We start from the raw sequence: 13892 nt of genomic DNA, 5'->3' as shown, positions 1-13892 counted from the left end.
ATCACCCCATGGGGCAAGGCTGCTCCACCACTTCTACTCCTGCAGAACCAGATTGGATAGCTTCATCCTCAGACCTCCTCCTCCTCTCCCCAAGGGTCTTGGCAGCTCTCTGTCTGCCCCATTACGCTCAGTTTTTGTTCAAAAACAGATTTATCCATGCTGTCCTGTCCCTTTGAAGTGTTCCTGGAGTTTGATTCAAGCAAGAGCAAGACCAAGACGAAGACCAAGACCAACAAGGAGCCACCTCATATCTTTGCTCTCCCGTCTCCCACTCCAGCGTGCTCCACGTTCATCTTTGTCTCGCCCTCCAAGCAGACCTCTCATCAGCTGGCAAGAGATGCTACCGTGCCCTCCAGAGCCCGCTGGGGCCATTTATCTGGGTGCCTATGGGGCTCGGCTCTTCATTGGAGCTGGTGGGTGCCCACCCCACTGTCCAGCTGGTGGGTGCCAGTCTGGTGCCACATGCCCAGCAGACCCCAGAGGAGATGAGGAAAGCAGGCAGAAAGCCAACCAAGGGCGAAGGGAGGAGGATAATTTCAAGTTCAAAGTTTGAAAGATATTGATGACAGGCCTGGTCCCCGCCTGGCTTTCATTAAGGCCTTGGATTTGAACCCATTAACGCTAGTATTAACTTCTTGCACCTCTGTTAAAAAATAGCCTGCCCAAGTCAGGGGTTAATAACAGCAGGAGACCACTAATTACGCTGTGCCATGCTCGCCCAGTACCGAAGGCAGCCCGGGTTCTTCACGTCCACAGGAGCAGCAGCCCCCAAATTCCCCATCTGGAGCCTCCAACACAGGGCCGGGGCTGCTCCCCTCCCTCACCACCTGCAAGGGGGGGCTGGGGAGGAGCGAGGCAAGGAAAGGAGAGCAGGGAAGTCTGGATGAAGTTGCTGGAGGCGGCAGAGTTACACCTGCTTCGTTATCCATCACCCCAATAAACCTGTTTTCCTGGGGAGAGCCGCAGCAAGCCCTGGCCTTCGCCTCTGCATGCTCCTTTGCAGCAAGGCCAGGTTTGTGTGTGTACACAGAGACACCGTGCCCAAGCCCAGGAAGCATCAAAAGCAGGGTCCTAGCACCCACATGGAGCCATTCCGCCATCCTCTTCCCCCCACTGAGACCCCGCAATGCCTCAGGAAGGAAGAACACACAAAATGAGTAACTCTCCTCAAAAACAAATGCAAGCCAACATTTTTTATGAAAAAAAAAAAAGGCAAAACAATTTTCCTTTCCATTTGGAAGTGTTTTGCAATAATAGATGCCTCTGATTAGTCAAATGAACTCTGCCATAATGTCAGTCTCTGCAGAGCGCAGCTTTTGACTTGGACTTATATTTCCTCATTAACATTTAAACCTGGCTTATTTTCCATCTGGAACCCAACTGTGCTTTTATTTAAGTTCCCCATTTGCTCCATGCCTGAACCTTGCAGGTCCTTTAAAAGGTTCTGTCCCGGCTGAAGCAAGCCCTGGCCCCCAAGGGCTCAGGAGCCCTCCCCACGGTGAGCCGCTCACCCTGCGCTGGGACCTCAGCAGTTCAGATGTCAGAATCCATATCCTGATATCGGAGCAGGTTTTACTTCTGAGGTTTTACTGACACATCTTTCATGGGGTGATATTCATGTTTTTATGGGCCTGTTTAAACAAAATCACATTCATCACTGACTATCCGTATTTTATTTGCAATTTTTTTTTCCCCTCCCCAACCTCAGGCAGGAAAACCAGCTCACTCTGGAGGTCACTCTGCCTTTTTAAGACAACCCAGCTTTTCTGTACCAGCAAGCACAAACCTCATTTTACCTGTCAGGAGATGGCACTTTTGGGCAAAATTTCCAGAAGACCCACAGGCATCGAACAACCTGGAGTCTCGAGGAAAAGGCACCCAGCTCCCCCCAGAGTGTCCTCTGGAGAGGTCGGAGATGTCACCCTACCACGGCGCCTGCACCTGGGGCTGGTGCACGGGGAGCCCTCAGCTGCTGTAGCCAGGCTGACCGCTAACCAGGTTTCTCCTTGAAATGTAGGGTGCCTTTGCTTTTGGGAAGGTCATTGAGGAGTTCCTTTTCAAAGCTGTACTCACACTCTACCCTCAAACTGGGGTTTTTAATCCCAAATATGCCATGGCCCTCATGCATCCCTTTCTTTAACTGCAACCTTTTGGAGTGACACTGTGCCATGTTTCCAGAGCAAAGGACCCTGATTCCCCAGTAACTGGTTCAAGTTGACCAGTTTTACTCCACAGCTGCTGACCCTACAACCTGCCGTGTCCCATTGCTTCTCTCTCTGCAGACCCACAGATGTGTCCCACCACAGCTGTGCAACATCCCCTTTAAAGCTATTTTCCACCAGTTCTGTCAATCTTAGCCAAAAGCTGGGAAAATCTTGGCTGATGTGCATGGCTGAGATAAGCAGGCTGGGACATGTGTCGGTGGTTGATTTTCACTCCTGTTTTGTTAGTTCAGTCCCATTTACCTCAACCAGGAAACACAGAGGGGCTGTGGGAAGAGAATAAACCTAGGTCTTGGACCAACGCGTGGGAGACATGGTCATGTGAAAACCACACAAAACCCCCCACCGTGACAGCACATGAATATATATGATATATAGGATACATGCCAGCAACTGAAGAGATGCAAAATTGATGTTTAAATCCCCAAAAGGCCCACACTTGCAGTGGATATCCCAGCCCAACACCCTGCAATGCCATCATATTACCTCCTCCTGAGGGAAGCACGGATCTCCACAGAAAGAGCCCAAATGATGGCAAAGTTCCCAGTTAGCCACAGCAAACTGCTGCCCTGGCCTCCCAGCAAATACCAGGGCAGACTCAGCTTTAGGAAACTGGAATCAGCATCCTCCAGATCCTTCTCTGCTCTTGTCTACTGGCCTGGAGAGCCCCACAGCTCTCCCACTGCCTCTGTGGGGCTCTCTAACACTTGAAATTAGGAAGCATCATGGCCAAAGAGCAAAGTACTGGGAAAAAGGCAAACTTTTTCAGCAAACAGCATGGAAATAGCCCACATCAGGAAGCTTTACAGGGGAGGAACACCTGGAGGAGCTGCAGCCGGGGGGTTCCCTGCACCGATTGGAGTAGCGGAGGGGATTTCCCATTGCCCAGTTGCATCCTCCTCATGCACACGGCAGCAGCGCTGGCTCAATGGCAGCACTCGTGGAGGAGGTTTTAGAGCAAGGAGGTTTTAGAGCAAAGGGACAGAAGCGAGCATGAACTGCTCGTCCTCGTTGATGCTCACTTATGAGCACCAGAGAGGACAACTGACAAACCACTTACTGTTCAGAAAGAGCAAGCGACTGCAGGAACAAAACTTGACGGAAAAGACCCCAATCTCTTAAAAAATCTCCTGTGCATCACGGAAATTACAGACCAGTAAATCCTACTTCTGCCCGGCACAGTCTGTTAGAGGAACCAGTAGGTGCGTGGGTGAATGTGGGTCACGCAGCACTGTGAGCCAGCAGATAAGGGTGATCCAGTTTGATGGACTTGTTTCAAAGAGCTCTTGTCAAAATCAGCCCTCAAATTTTTCCAGATAACCCAGGTAGGGACATTACAAGAAGGAAAGTCCCCTCAAAGCCCACCAGGCAGAGGAGGTAAGAGGTTACTCCTTAAGAAGGAAGGAGGTTACCAAGGCGCCCCATGGAGATCTTCATCGGGACCTCGGCTGCTCAGGAACATGCTGGAAGAGGAGGTGAACGACAAAGTTGGTCACCAGTGCTAAATTTAGGCTCCTCAAAGCCAAAGCTGTGAAATGCTAGAGGAAAAGTGGGCAAGGAAGTGGGCAGGTGAAATGCAAGTTTGGTGACAGCACGCCACTCTCGAAAGCTGCCAGCAGGATTCAGGTCAGGCATCTCGTAACAGAGGCAGCAAAGGAGGGCTTGGCAGTGGGGGGGACAAGGAAGAGGAGATGTCAGAAGTGGTTTGTGGAGAGAAGAAACCAACTGTGCTAGGGCTCCTCGGCAAGGAAAACAAACAACTGAGCAGGGAGATGATAAAAGCCTATAAAATCATAAAGCCAGTGGAGCAGTGGAAACGGCAATGATTATTCACTATTTCTCACTTTGCAAGAATTAGGAATGGAAAAACTAACAAAAGACTATGTTTCATCCACCATAAAGCATGAAAACACTGAGAAAGGAACCAATTTCGGGGAAGACAGATACACCAGCAGCGATCGAGGCCAGCAGCCCAGAGGCAAATCCTAGCTGGAGAAACTCCTGCAGCGCACGGCCGGGGCCAGCAGCAGCGGTGGTGGAGCAGGCGGGGGAGGCAGGGGGATGCATTACAGCAACAACATGGACCTCACTTCAAGGGTAAATCCAGCCCGCTCCCACAGACTAATTTGTTTAAGTGCTCGTTACACCGAGGCCAAGAGGTCGGGAGAATTAGACAGTATTTTGGCGTCCTCGGCGCAGGAAACGAGCGCGGCCGCTCACTGAGTGTCTGCCATGAGGACCTGCCTGTCTGATGGGGCACATGAGGGATGGGGGGGGCAAACGCGACCAAAATAACCCTGCACACTCCTGTGCCAAGAGTTTCTCCAAGAGTTGGGTCTCCTCTTCCTCCCACCTCCTCTGACACTGGTCCCGGGGGATGGAGAAGGTGCTATATGGGCTAGAGCCGACTGCAGTCTAGTGCCATAAACCCCTTAGCCTTTAGGAGCACTTACCAGTTTCAAGCTCCACTTTGAAGTTTGTGGAGAGGCTTGAAGATAAAAGGGGAGGAGGCAAGAAAAAAAAAATCAGGGAAGAAAGATGTAGAAGGGGAAAAAGTTGTCTGCGCATCTTGAATTTATCACTCTTGAGAGGAAAGCTTGTCAAGAGGGCCAGAGACCAGCCAGCGCACGGTGATCAATGTGAGGACTTTTGGGTCTAGTCAAGCTTGTTTCAGATTTACAGGAACTGAATAGAGGTATAAATCTGTCACTGCCTGACGAAAATGGAGGTAATTAAATCTGCAGGTGTATATAATTGTCATATTGATGATCTATATAAATCAGCAGGGCCAGCAGAGGCACCAAGCACCAAGTTGAGCATGGAGCCTCCCCACAAGGAGTTTTCTGCCCACCTGCATTGCAAGGGGCAATGGGTGGGTGGGCACGGGGTGAGGGGACACCTGTGTCACTGCCCCTCCAGCCTCCCCTCCCCTCCCTTCCCCTCTCCAGGGGCTGATCTCCAGGGAATTCCCCATGGCACCAGGAGGATGCAGACCTAAGGAGGATGAGGAATCCAAGAGGGTGAAGGCTCCAGGAGGATGAAGGTGCGAGGAAGAGGAGGGGTTCAGGAGGAAAAAGACATCAGCCCCGAGCTGCTGCTCACAGAAAGTGAATGCCGCGGGGGCTCCTTGCAGCCTCTTAGAAGCTCCAAGCCCGGGTAAAAGCAGGGCACTGACTTGATCTTGTAGCAATTTTTGATTTTTTTTCCCTCTCTTTAATTTGTTTTAACCTTTGTTATTTTGGGAACTTTGAAGCCTAAGCTGCTCGGAGCCGGCTGCCTTTGTCAGAAGGACACAAAGTGCAGAGCGGGGTCTCGGAATGGGGGGATAAAAGGCAGGCAACCCGCAGCAGAGCTCTGCCCTTGCAGACCTCTGGAGACCCGCACCCCTTCTCCCCACATTTTTAGACCCCTCTCCCACCCAGCTCAGGGATGGAGACCATGGGCCCAGTCCCTTCCAGCTGGCTGAGAGCGGGAGCAGCGCGACGACCGAGGGACGGGGTGGCAGAGGAAGGCAGAGGTGGCAGAGGGAAGAGGAGGCTGCATCATCCTCACCCGCCGGGACCCCGCACCCGCACGCTGGCCCCTCTGCTACATAGCGGGAGGGGGAAATGGGATAATTAAACATATAAACGAGGGCTCTGCATTGCAGTCCGAGTTATGTAACAGGGCTCTTCATCTCCAGCACGCCTCGGCTGGAACGTGGCTGCGCGTCAGGGCAGCGCGGTGTTTACCTGCCAGGCTCTTCAGGCAGGGAGCAAGGCTGTGGGGAGAAACCCAGGGGGAAAAATTAAGAGGAAAGCGTCCTGGTTTTGTTAGGGCGATGCTGCGATCCCTGCGTGCCATCGGGGATGGAGAAGGGGACGGAGCTGGGGTGCTCGGGGGGAGTCTGAGGGCGGGGCTGGAGGGAAGCTGCACCCCGTTTTAGCAAATATGCAGCATTTCTGTAAACAAGCGCAATTAAATCCAGGCGAGGAGCGAGCTGTGTTTCAGGCATCTGGAGGGCGCAGAGCCCAGCCAGACTCCGGGCTGGTGAACTGCAGGCTCCTGTACTGCCAGACACAGATTTGCTTTATCCCCAGGGCTCCCTTCTCCCCCCTGCAGCTGCCACTGGGGGGGTGGGGAGGACACAGGAGGGATGCTCGGGGCCAGATCCACCCTCGCCCACCGCCTCCTCTGACCCAAAGGATGTTCCTCGTGTTTGAAACCTAATTGAAAAAGATTTTAATGATTTGTTGTCCTTCTGAAGAGGCTGAGTCCTCTGGCTGCTAACCAGCCACGCGCCGTACTCTGAGCAAGGAAAGGGGGAAACATAATAAGGAAAAGCTTTTACAGCCAGATCTGGCCAGGGTTTGAGCAAATGGACATGACTAGAGTGATGCTCCTCTCCCAGACCCACCAGCATTGCCATCATCCACCCAACAAGGCTGCGGTCCTCTGGGTCTGAGTGGCCAAGGCATGATGCACACCCAGGGAGAGAGCGTCTCCCTCTATAAAGACTTAAAAAAAAAAAAAAAACACAGAAATGTCAGGTTGCTCTTTTTTCTTTTTTTTTTCTTTTTTTTTTTCTTCCCTGAAACAAAGCTGCGTTTGCTGCTGTGCTTGCTGGACCACGCATCTCAGAGACCTGCAGAAACTTCACCACGAACCTGTGCCAGAAAAACGGGTGCTCTCCAGCACCAAACCCATCTGCTTCTGCACTCAGCACCAGGGAAAAGCCCAGGGAGCTGCGTCCAGGTGTGCTGCCAGGAGCCACCCGTGCTCTCCTGCGAAACGCCACCCCCCTCCCACAGGTGGGACAACAGCTCCCCACCAGCACGAGTGCTGCTGGGAGGCAGGCTCCGGGGAGGCTCTGCAGCACGTGGGCTCCCTGCGCAGAGCCAGCATCTCCAGGAGGCTTCCCCGTGGCTGGGGACGCTGGGGACATCATTAGGGGACCGGGCGCCATGGGAGCGCCGCGCTGCTCCGGAGCCTGCGCTGAGCCGGGCTTAGCCCCCCGTGGGAGCATGGCTGCCAAGCAGACCCTGGCAAGAAAACTTGGGACCACGACATCTCCCTCCCCAGATGTCCTCCCACCCCACCAAAGCCCACCGGGCTGATTTGTCCCCTTGATGCAGGCGTGGGGCACCCGGCGAGCCCCCACGGAGGGAGGAGGGTGGCTCTGAGCCCCGGCGGCGCGTTGCCAGCACCGTGCCCTCACCCTCTCGCTCCCCTCGGGATGTTCAAATTAATTGGCTTGTCTCCTGGAGCTGTTAGCTGGAACAAATAAAAGGGAAAGAGGGGGTGCCAAAACCCATAATAAGGTCTACAGTTCCTCTGAGCTACAAGGGCTGCTTTAAATTTCGGGTTTCTTTCTCTCTCTCTCTCTCTTTTTTTTTTTTTTTGAAGGAGGTTTCCATGGTAACTGTCTCCCATCACACAAGAGCCTGTCCCCGGGATATTTCGGGGTTGCTAATATCTGCCTTCCCAGGCAGCCACCGTGTTGTGACGGTGACATCTCGGTCGGATTTTTCAGTGCCCGCAGCTCCAGATGCCACCACCGGCCCTGGCCGAGCAGGGGCGGGGACCAGAGGGACACATGGCCATGAGGCCACCATTTGGAGCAGGTCTGCTTTGGGGGAAAACCAAGCTCTGCACGGCCACCTCAGGGCTGACCAGACCCTTACAGGCTCCCCCATGCTCAAACACCACCAAATGCCACCCAGAATCTCCCTGCAAAGGCCCAGGTGGGCTGTCTGTAACACCTCCTGCCACCTTCTCCAACCCTTCTCCATCTCCTTCTCCCACCGGGTCAGTTTTCTGCTGGATCGGTTCCCCGCAGGAGCAGAGCCAGCTCTCTACATCCCCGATATCTGCTTGCTCTGCTATGCTCATTAGTCATACTAATTACTGAAATGCCTCAGAGCCAGCCAGCAAAGGGACCGTGCCTCCTCCTGCACCATGGTCACATAGCCAGGCTTCTGTGACCGACGTGCCACCACCAGCTAGTGACCAGCCCTTCTCGGCACTGAGCAGCCAGCAACCAGCAATCAAACCCTTCCCTTTTTTTAGGAAAATCCTCCCGACCCAAGTGCTGCTGCTGGGAGTGAGCCCCAGCAACGTGCCAGTAAAAGGACATTCAGTTTGCAATGACAGAGCTGTCACCACCCAGATGCCTCCTTAGTCCTGGGAGGTAAAAATTCCTTCATCCGAAGGGCTCCTCTGCAGCGAGATGCCAAGGGCAATGACTGCCCCGTGCCCCGTTTAGCTGGATAAGCAGTCCTAAAAAAATTAAACAGAAGGTAGGAAATGGGATGGGGCCCAGGAGCAAAACCTGCTGGCTTGGGGACAGCAGGGCAGAGGCAGGTGGCGGAGTGGCAAAGCTTTGGGGGGCTTTTGGAAGCACCCACATGGGCAGCGTGCCCCACCTAAACTGCATCCACGAGGGACAGGGCTCTGCGGGGACAGGAGCGAGGAATAAGGCTGTGATTTCTGCCAGATGGGAGCATTGGTCTGCACACCCAGCGGCCAAAACGGGGGGAAACAGATCCCTGCAGCCACCCTGCCCCACAGCCAGATGCCCACAGAGCCCCCAGAGCAGCGGCACAAGCCCCACCGCGGGCTCCCCCCGCTGCTTTCTGGGTCAGGGAGATGCCCCAGCCCCGCTGCCGCTGGAGCCGGCTGGATGCGCGGTTGCTGTGGCAACGGGTTCCCAGAGACAAAATCCCAATTTTTTTTTTTTTCTCCAGAAAAAAAAATAAATAAAATATACAGCAGCCCTCCATAGCCAGTGTGCCGCCAAAACGCTCGCTCCTGGCCGGGGGGCAATGGGGGGCTGTGAGGGTGCCTTCAGCGTGAAAATCAGGTGCCGAAGCAGCAGAGAGAGGAGATTTTGCAGCGCTGAGGTCTCGGCGATGACCGGTGGATGCTTGCTGGAGAAAAGAGGAGGTGGCAAACAGCGGCATGGAGGGAAGCACCCCGCACAGCACAGTGTTAGGGCGCCAGGGACATCATCCCGCCAGCTGTGGGAACGCAGGAGTATAGATCATAGCGGCGGTCTCGGTGCATGCGACAGTGTCCAGGATCAAAGCCAAGTTCAATTAATGGCTCACAATCTTATTAGAGAAATTATTTCAGGATCTTGAGTAAAAGTCCGATATATCCACTCCATTCCATTAGTCAGGCTCATTAGTAATTCAATCATCTAAGCAAGGCAATTGAGCTCCTCTGTATAATTTAACTCAGTTATTCTCTGGGTACTTAAGAATTTCTTAATATTTGCTCCATTATTTCACCATTACACCTATTCTCAGGTGCAAGGTTAGCACCAAGGCAATGCTGTGGGTCCCATGGCAGGGTGGACCAGCCCCACTGCACCCCACTGCCGTGCCCTGGTCTTGGGGGACACGCGATGGGGATGGGGAAGGGGAGCCCCATCGGCAAAGGTGTCCTCACCTCCCCAGAAACGAAGCCGAGCCATGGTTTGGGCATGGGGATCGCCTCGGTGTGCAAAGAGCTCCCCATGATTTTATTTCAGGGTGGAGGGAGGATGTGACCATCAAGGAACATCACCTTCAGCGTGATACCCGCGATGGGCAAGTGATGGGGAGAAGCTCTGCTCCCTGTGGGCAGAGGCAGCTTTGGGTTTTGGGAGGTTTAAGGGCTCCCCGTGGCTTTGCCATAGGAAGGAGGTGCTTTGGGTGACCAAAGTAACAAGCACCCCGTGCCCCCTGGGGGTCCGTCCCGCTGCCACCCCGACCTCAATGCCCAGAACGGCCCCCCAAGCATCCTCCTGCAGAGCCAAGAGCATAGCAGAGAAAAAATAAAAATATAGAAAAATAAAATAATTAATTAAAAGGGCAAGAAATGCTTAGGTATTTCAGGGAGATATCCTGCAGCGGTTAAATATGCCCAGCTCATCAGTGCCTTTGAAAGATCTCACCCCTCTAAAAATTAGAATTGATTTGTATTTAAAAAGGAATCTATTTAATTTGAAAGTAAGATAATTTGAAATTGTGACAGCTTGTATTAAGGCCCGAGTTTATGATAATCTATTAAGTCACTGGGGCTGGGAGTGTCTGTCTGCTGAGCAGGTGAAGTGGCCAGCCAAGCCCCGGGCAGCAGGGGACACTTCTGGGGACACGAGGGGACACGGTGCCACCGTCCCAGAGCAGCTCAGCGTGGCTGCAAACTGGGCAGGCAAAAAAAAAAAAAAAAAAAAAAAAAATCTCGTTTGGCTCGTCCAAACCCAGGGAGAACAGGACATTTCGGCATCTTGAACCCACCAGCTCAGCTCCCCAGCATTCTCGTGCTTCGAGCCCATTTTGTGCACCAAACGCATTTCGCGACTCCTCTTTCCACATCCCCGGTACGTTGATGAGAAGGGAAAGGAGGCAGAGGATGCTGCCTTTTTGTGCATTTTTAATTGCATTGCAAATGTCCTCCGAGCCCGCCTGGCCACAGGAAGCCGGGCTGCTCGGAAATACCCCGCTCGCCGTTTATAACCTGAGAGGGAAGGGACCAAAGAAGTCAGCAGTCTGCCCGAGCGCACAGCCAGCTAATGACATATCAAATGTGGATTGATGCCGCCGAGCCAACGGGCCAGGAAAAAGGGGTTGCGAAGGTTGGCAGAAAGGGAATATTGAGCTGAAAATTAGCATTTCTTAATGGCCACCGAGCAGTAAGAGGCAGCCTTCCTTCAGGAAAACCCATAACTAATGCAACGAGCACCAAGTGAGATGAAAGGCAGCGATTGAGGCTCCCCTGATTTAAATAAGGATGAAGCAGGGCACTGCTCCATCCCCACCTCCCAGTGCGTGCCAGTGAGCACGGGAGGTGCTGTGCACGTGTCTGAGATGCTGCCGTGCGAACGCAGGGCACCAAACTCCTGCCCAGTGCCCCCCCTCAATAAACGGGGGCAATAAAACCCCACAAACAACCTGCTATCCCTCTGCTTTGGGAGGAACTCGGGGCGGGGACCAGCAAACTCATGGAGCTCACAGACTCCCCTAAACAACTTTTCCAACTGCCTGGGAAGACTCCAAGGAGGACAGGCAGCTGCCGGGGCACCCAAGGGGGTTGTAAAGAAATTGGGCCAAACTCACAGAGTAACGTGGTTATGCACATGTTTGCCCTCGGATAAATCCATTCAGCTTTGGTGCAAAGTGAATGAGAGTGCTCAGCACCGGCCAGGGATGCTCCTCTGCCCCAGGGGCTTCTTGGGCTGGGGGCTCTCCAGGTGCAGAGGACATGGCCCCCAAGGCTGGGTCTTGTGAGACCTCTGTGCACTGGAGGGCTTCCCCCAGGCCAACACAGCACCCAGGGTGATGACGACAGTGATGATGATGATAATGATTACAACAATAACAACAACAACAACAACAACAATAATAATAATAATAACATCAACAATAATAATAATAACAATAATGACACTGTGCAAGGTGGCCATGCCAAGCCGGCGCATCCCCTGCTGGGAGGGACGGAGACGTGGCAAGGAGTCACCCAGGCAAAGCCACGGGGACAGTGAGCCCACGGGTGCCCATCCTGCTGCTCCAGCACCCCCGCACCCTGCCACAGCCCCAGGCACCCACAGGCTCTCAGGGGACCGATGTCACAGCAGAGCCCACCGCGACGTGCCCTAGGACCCCTCCCCATGCAGCACCACGCATCCCAACCCCGGATCCGAAGGGCAGGAGCATCCCACGCCCCAGAGCCATGGGGGTCCGGCTCCTCGGGAGCAGGTCCGAGGAGGGGACGAGAGCCCGTGTTGCTTTTGGGGCGTCAACGCCACGCGTGCGCGGCCCCGCAGCATCCGCTGCGCTGCGGCCCCGTTGCCAGAGCAACGCTCCCTGGCCTCCGCCGCAGCATCACACGGAGGGGCTGTGCCACGGATGGGGACATCGCATCCCACGGCCCCCTCCAGCCGTCCCCATTCCCCAGGCACAGAACCAGGGGTGTCCCCACAACCCCCTTCCGAGGGCATCTCCTGCCCTGTGCCCTCCTCTGCCGTTCCCACGGGAGCAGGGGGAGGCCCGCGCAGCAGCCAGCGCTGCTCCGAGCCAGGACCGCGGGTTTTCTGCAGGAGGAGAGGTCTGGGGGACGGGAGGGTGACAAAGCACCGGGAACACAACCTAGAGAGGGGCCGCTGCACAAGTGGGCATCAGCATGCGAAGCCACGCACCAGCACATTATTTTGGGAACGGCACGCAGGCAAGGGGGGCATTCTGACACGTCACGGGCACCCAAAGGTGTTGGCGGGGTGCACAGGAGGCACAGCACAGACACGGCGGAGGTGCAGCGGTGGGGCCCACCCAGGGGCTTACATGTGGGTTTGGTAGGAAACTGGTAATTCGGCACACAAAATGTCACTAAAATTAAAAATTTGCGGCGGCTGCTACAGCACGGCTGGCGCCAAGGGGACGGGTGCCCGCGTCCAGGTGGCGGAGGCCTTGCTCTGATCCCAGCACAAACAAAGCAGCAAGCGGTCGGCTTTTTTGGTGAAAAAAATTAAATATATATATATGTATATAAAACACACCCAGCAGAATGAGTCCACCAGATCTGAGGAAACGAAGCCCAGGCAGCGCGGGGAGGTACCTGACCATGGGGGGTGTGGCCTGGCCCACGCGAGCAGGCCGCGGCGTGGGGACCCGGGGGGCTGTGGCAGGGCCCCCGCGGGCGGAGCGTGGGGACCGCCGGGGACATTTTCCCACCGGCCTCCGCTCGGGGGGGCTCCGGCAGCCTCCCCCCCGGCTGCGGGCTGCGGTCCCCCGGCCAGGGCGAGCCCCAGGGTGGCGGCCCCCGGGAAGCCGCCCCGGGAGGGGCGCAGGGAGCCCCCAAAACCCCCTCCCCGGCCCCGGCCTCCGGGGGCGCAGGCTGCGGCGGGGCGGCCGGGGCAGGGATGCCGCAGGGAGGAGCCCCCCGGGCGGGGATGCTGGGGATGCTCGGGAGGCTCGGCTCACCCAGCACGAAGTAGGGCAGCTCGGTGTTCTCCAGGTCGTCCACCACCACCATCTCGCCGGGGAAGTCGTTGCGCACGGAGAAGAGCAGCTTGGGCTCGGCGGCCGACGGGCCGTGCATGATGCTCAGGTCGTTCTCCCGCAGGAAGGGCAGCGCCGACACCGTGATGCTCTTCAGCTTGCACTCCAGCTCCTTGGCCGCCGCCTCCGCCGCCGCCGCCTCGGCGGGGCCGCTGCCCGCCGCCAGGCAGCACCCGGCCAGCAGGGCGCACAGCCCGGCCCAAGCCATCCCGCAGCCCCGCCGCTCCCAGCCCCGGCCGGGCGGCGGCGGCGAGGGGCGGGGACGCGGGGCACGGCGCCTCCCCGTGCGGCACGGCACGGCACGGCTCGGCACGGCTCGGCACGGAGCCGAACGGCACGGCACGGGATGGAACGGCTCCGCGCGGCTCGGCTCGGCTCGGCACGGCTCGACCCGGCACGGTTCGGCACGGCTCGGCACGGCTCGCCGGAAATTAAATCCCTCCCCCCCGGCCCCCGTCCCGTTCTCAATCTCAGCCTCGTTGAATGGGGAGGGTGCTTTCGGGGTTGGGAAAGGAGGGGGGGGGGGGGGGGGGACGGGGGACACTGCACACACACAGCCCGGTACCGAACTGCCGCCGGCGCGATGGGGAAATATAAGGGAAAATAAAGGGGGGGGGGGGGGGGGGCGTAAGGGAAGCGTGAAGGAAATATA

The 13892-nt window shown here is 55.9% G+C and overlaps 1 protein-coding gene across 1 annotated transcript in view; it reads right to left on the bottom strand.

Annotated features, from left to right (window-relative positions):
* The window catches only part of ASTN1 (astrotactin 1), a 44945-nt gene extending 31465 nt beyond the window's left edge, over nt 1-13480 (bottom strand). Inside the window, exon 1 of the mRNA XM_040565681.1 lies at nt 13163-13480. Within this exon, the coding sequence (XP_040421615.1) occupies nt 13163-13448 (286 nt within the window). The 5' untranslated portion in view covers nt 13449-13480. The remainder of the gene's footprint in view (nt 1-13162) is intronic.
* Between the last annotated feature and the right edge of the window lie 412 nt (nt 13481-13892).

The sequence above is a fragment of the Cygnus olor genome, chromosome 8 (genome assembly GCF_009769625.2).
Source record: "Cygnus olor isolate bCygOlo1 chromosome 8, bCygOlo1.pri.v2, whole genome shotgun sequence".
Taxonomy (NCBI): Eukaryota; Metazoa; Chordata; class Aves; order Anseriformes; family Anatidae; genus Cygnus; species Cygnus olor.
Note: the sequence above shows the minus strand (reverse complement) of the source record. Positions and strands in the feature narration are given on the sequence as shown.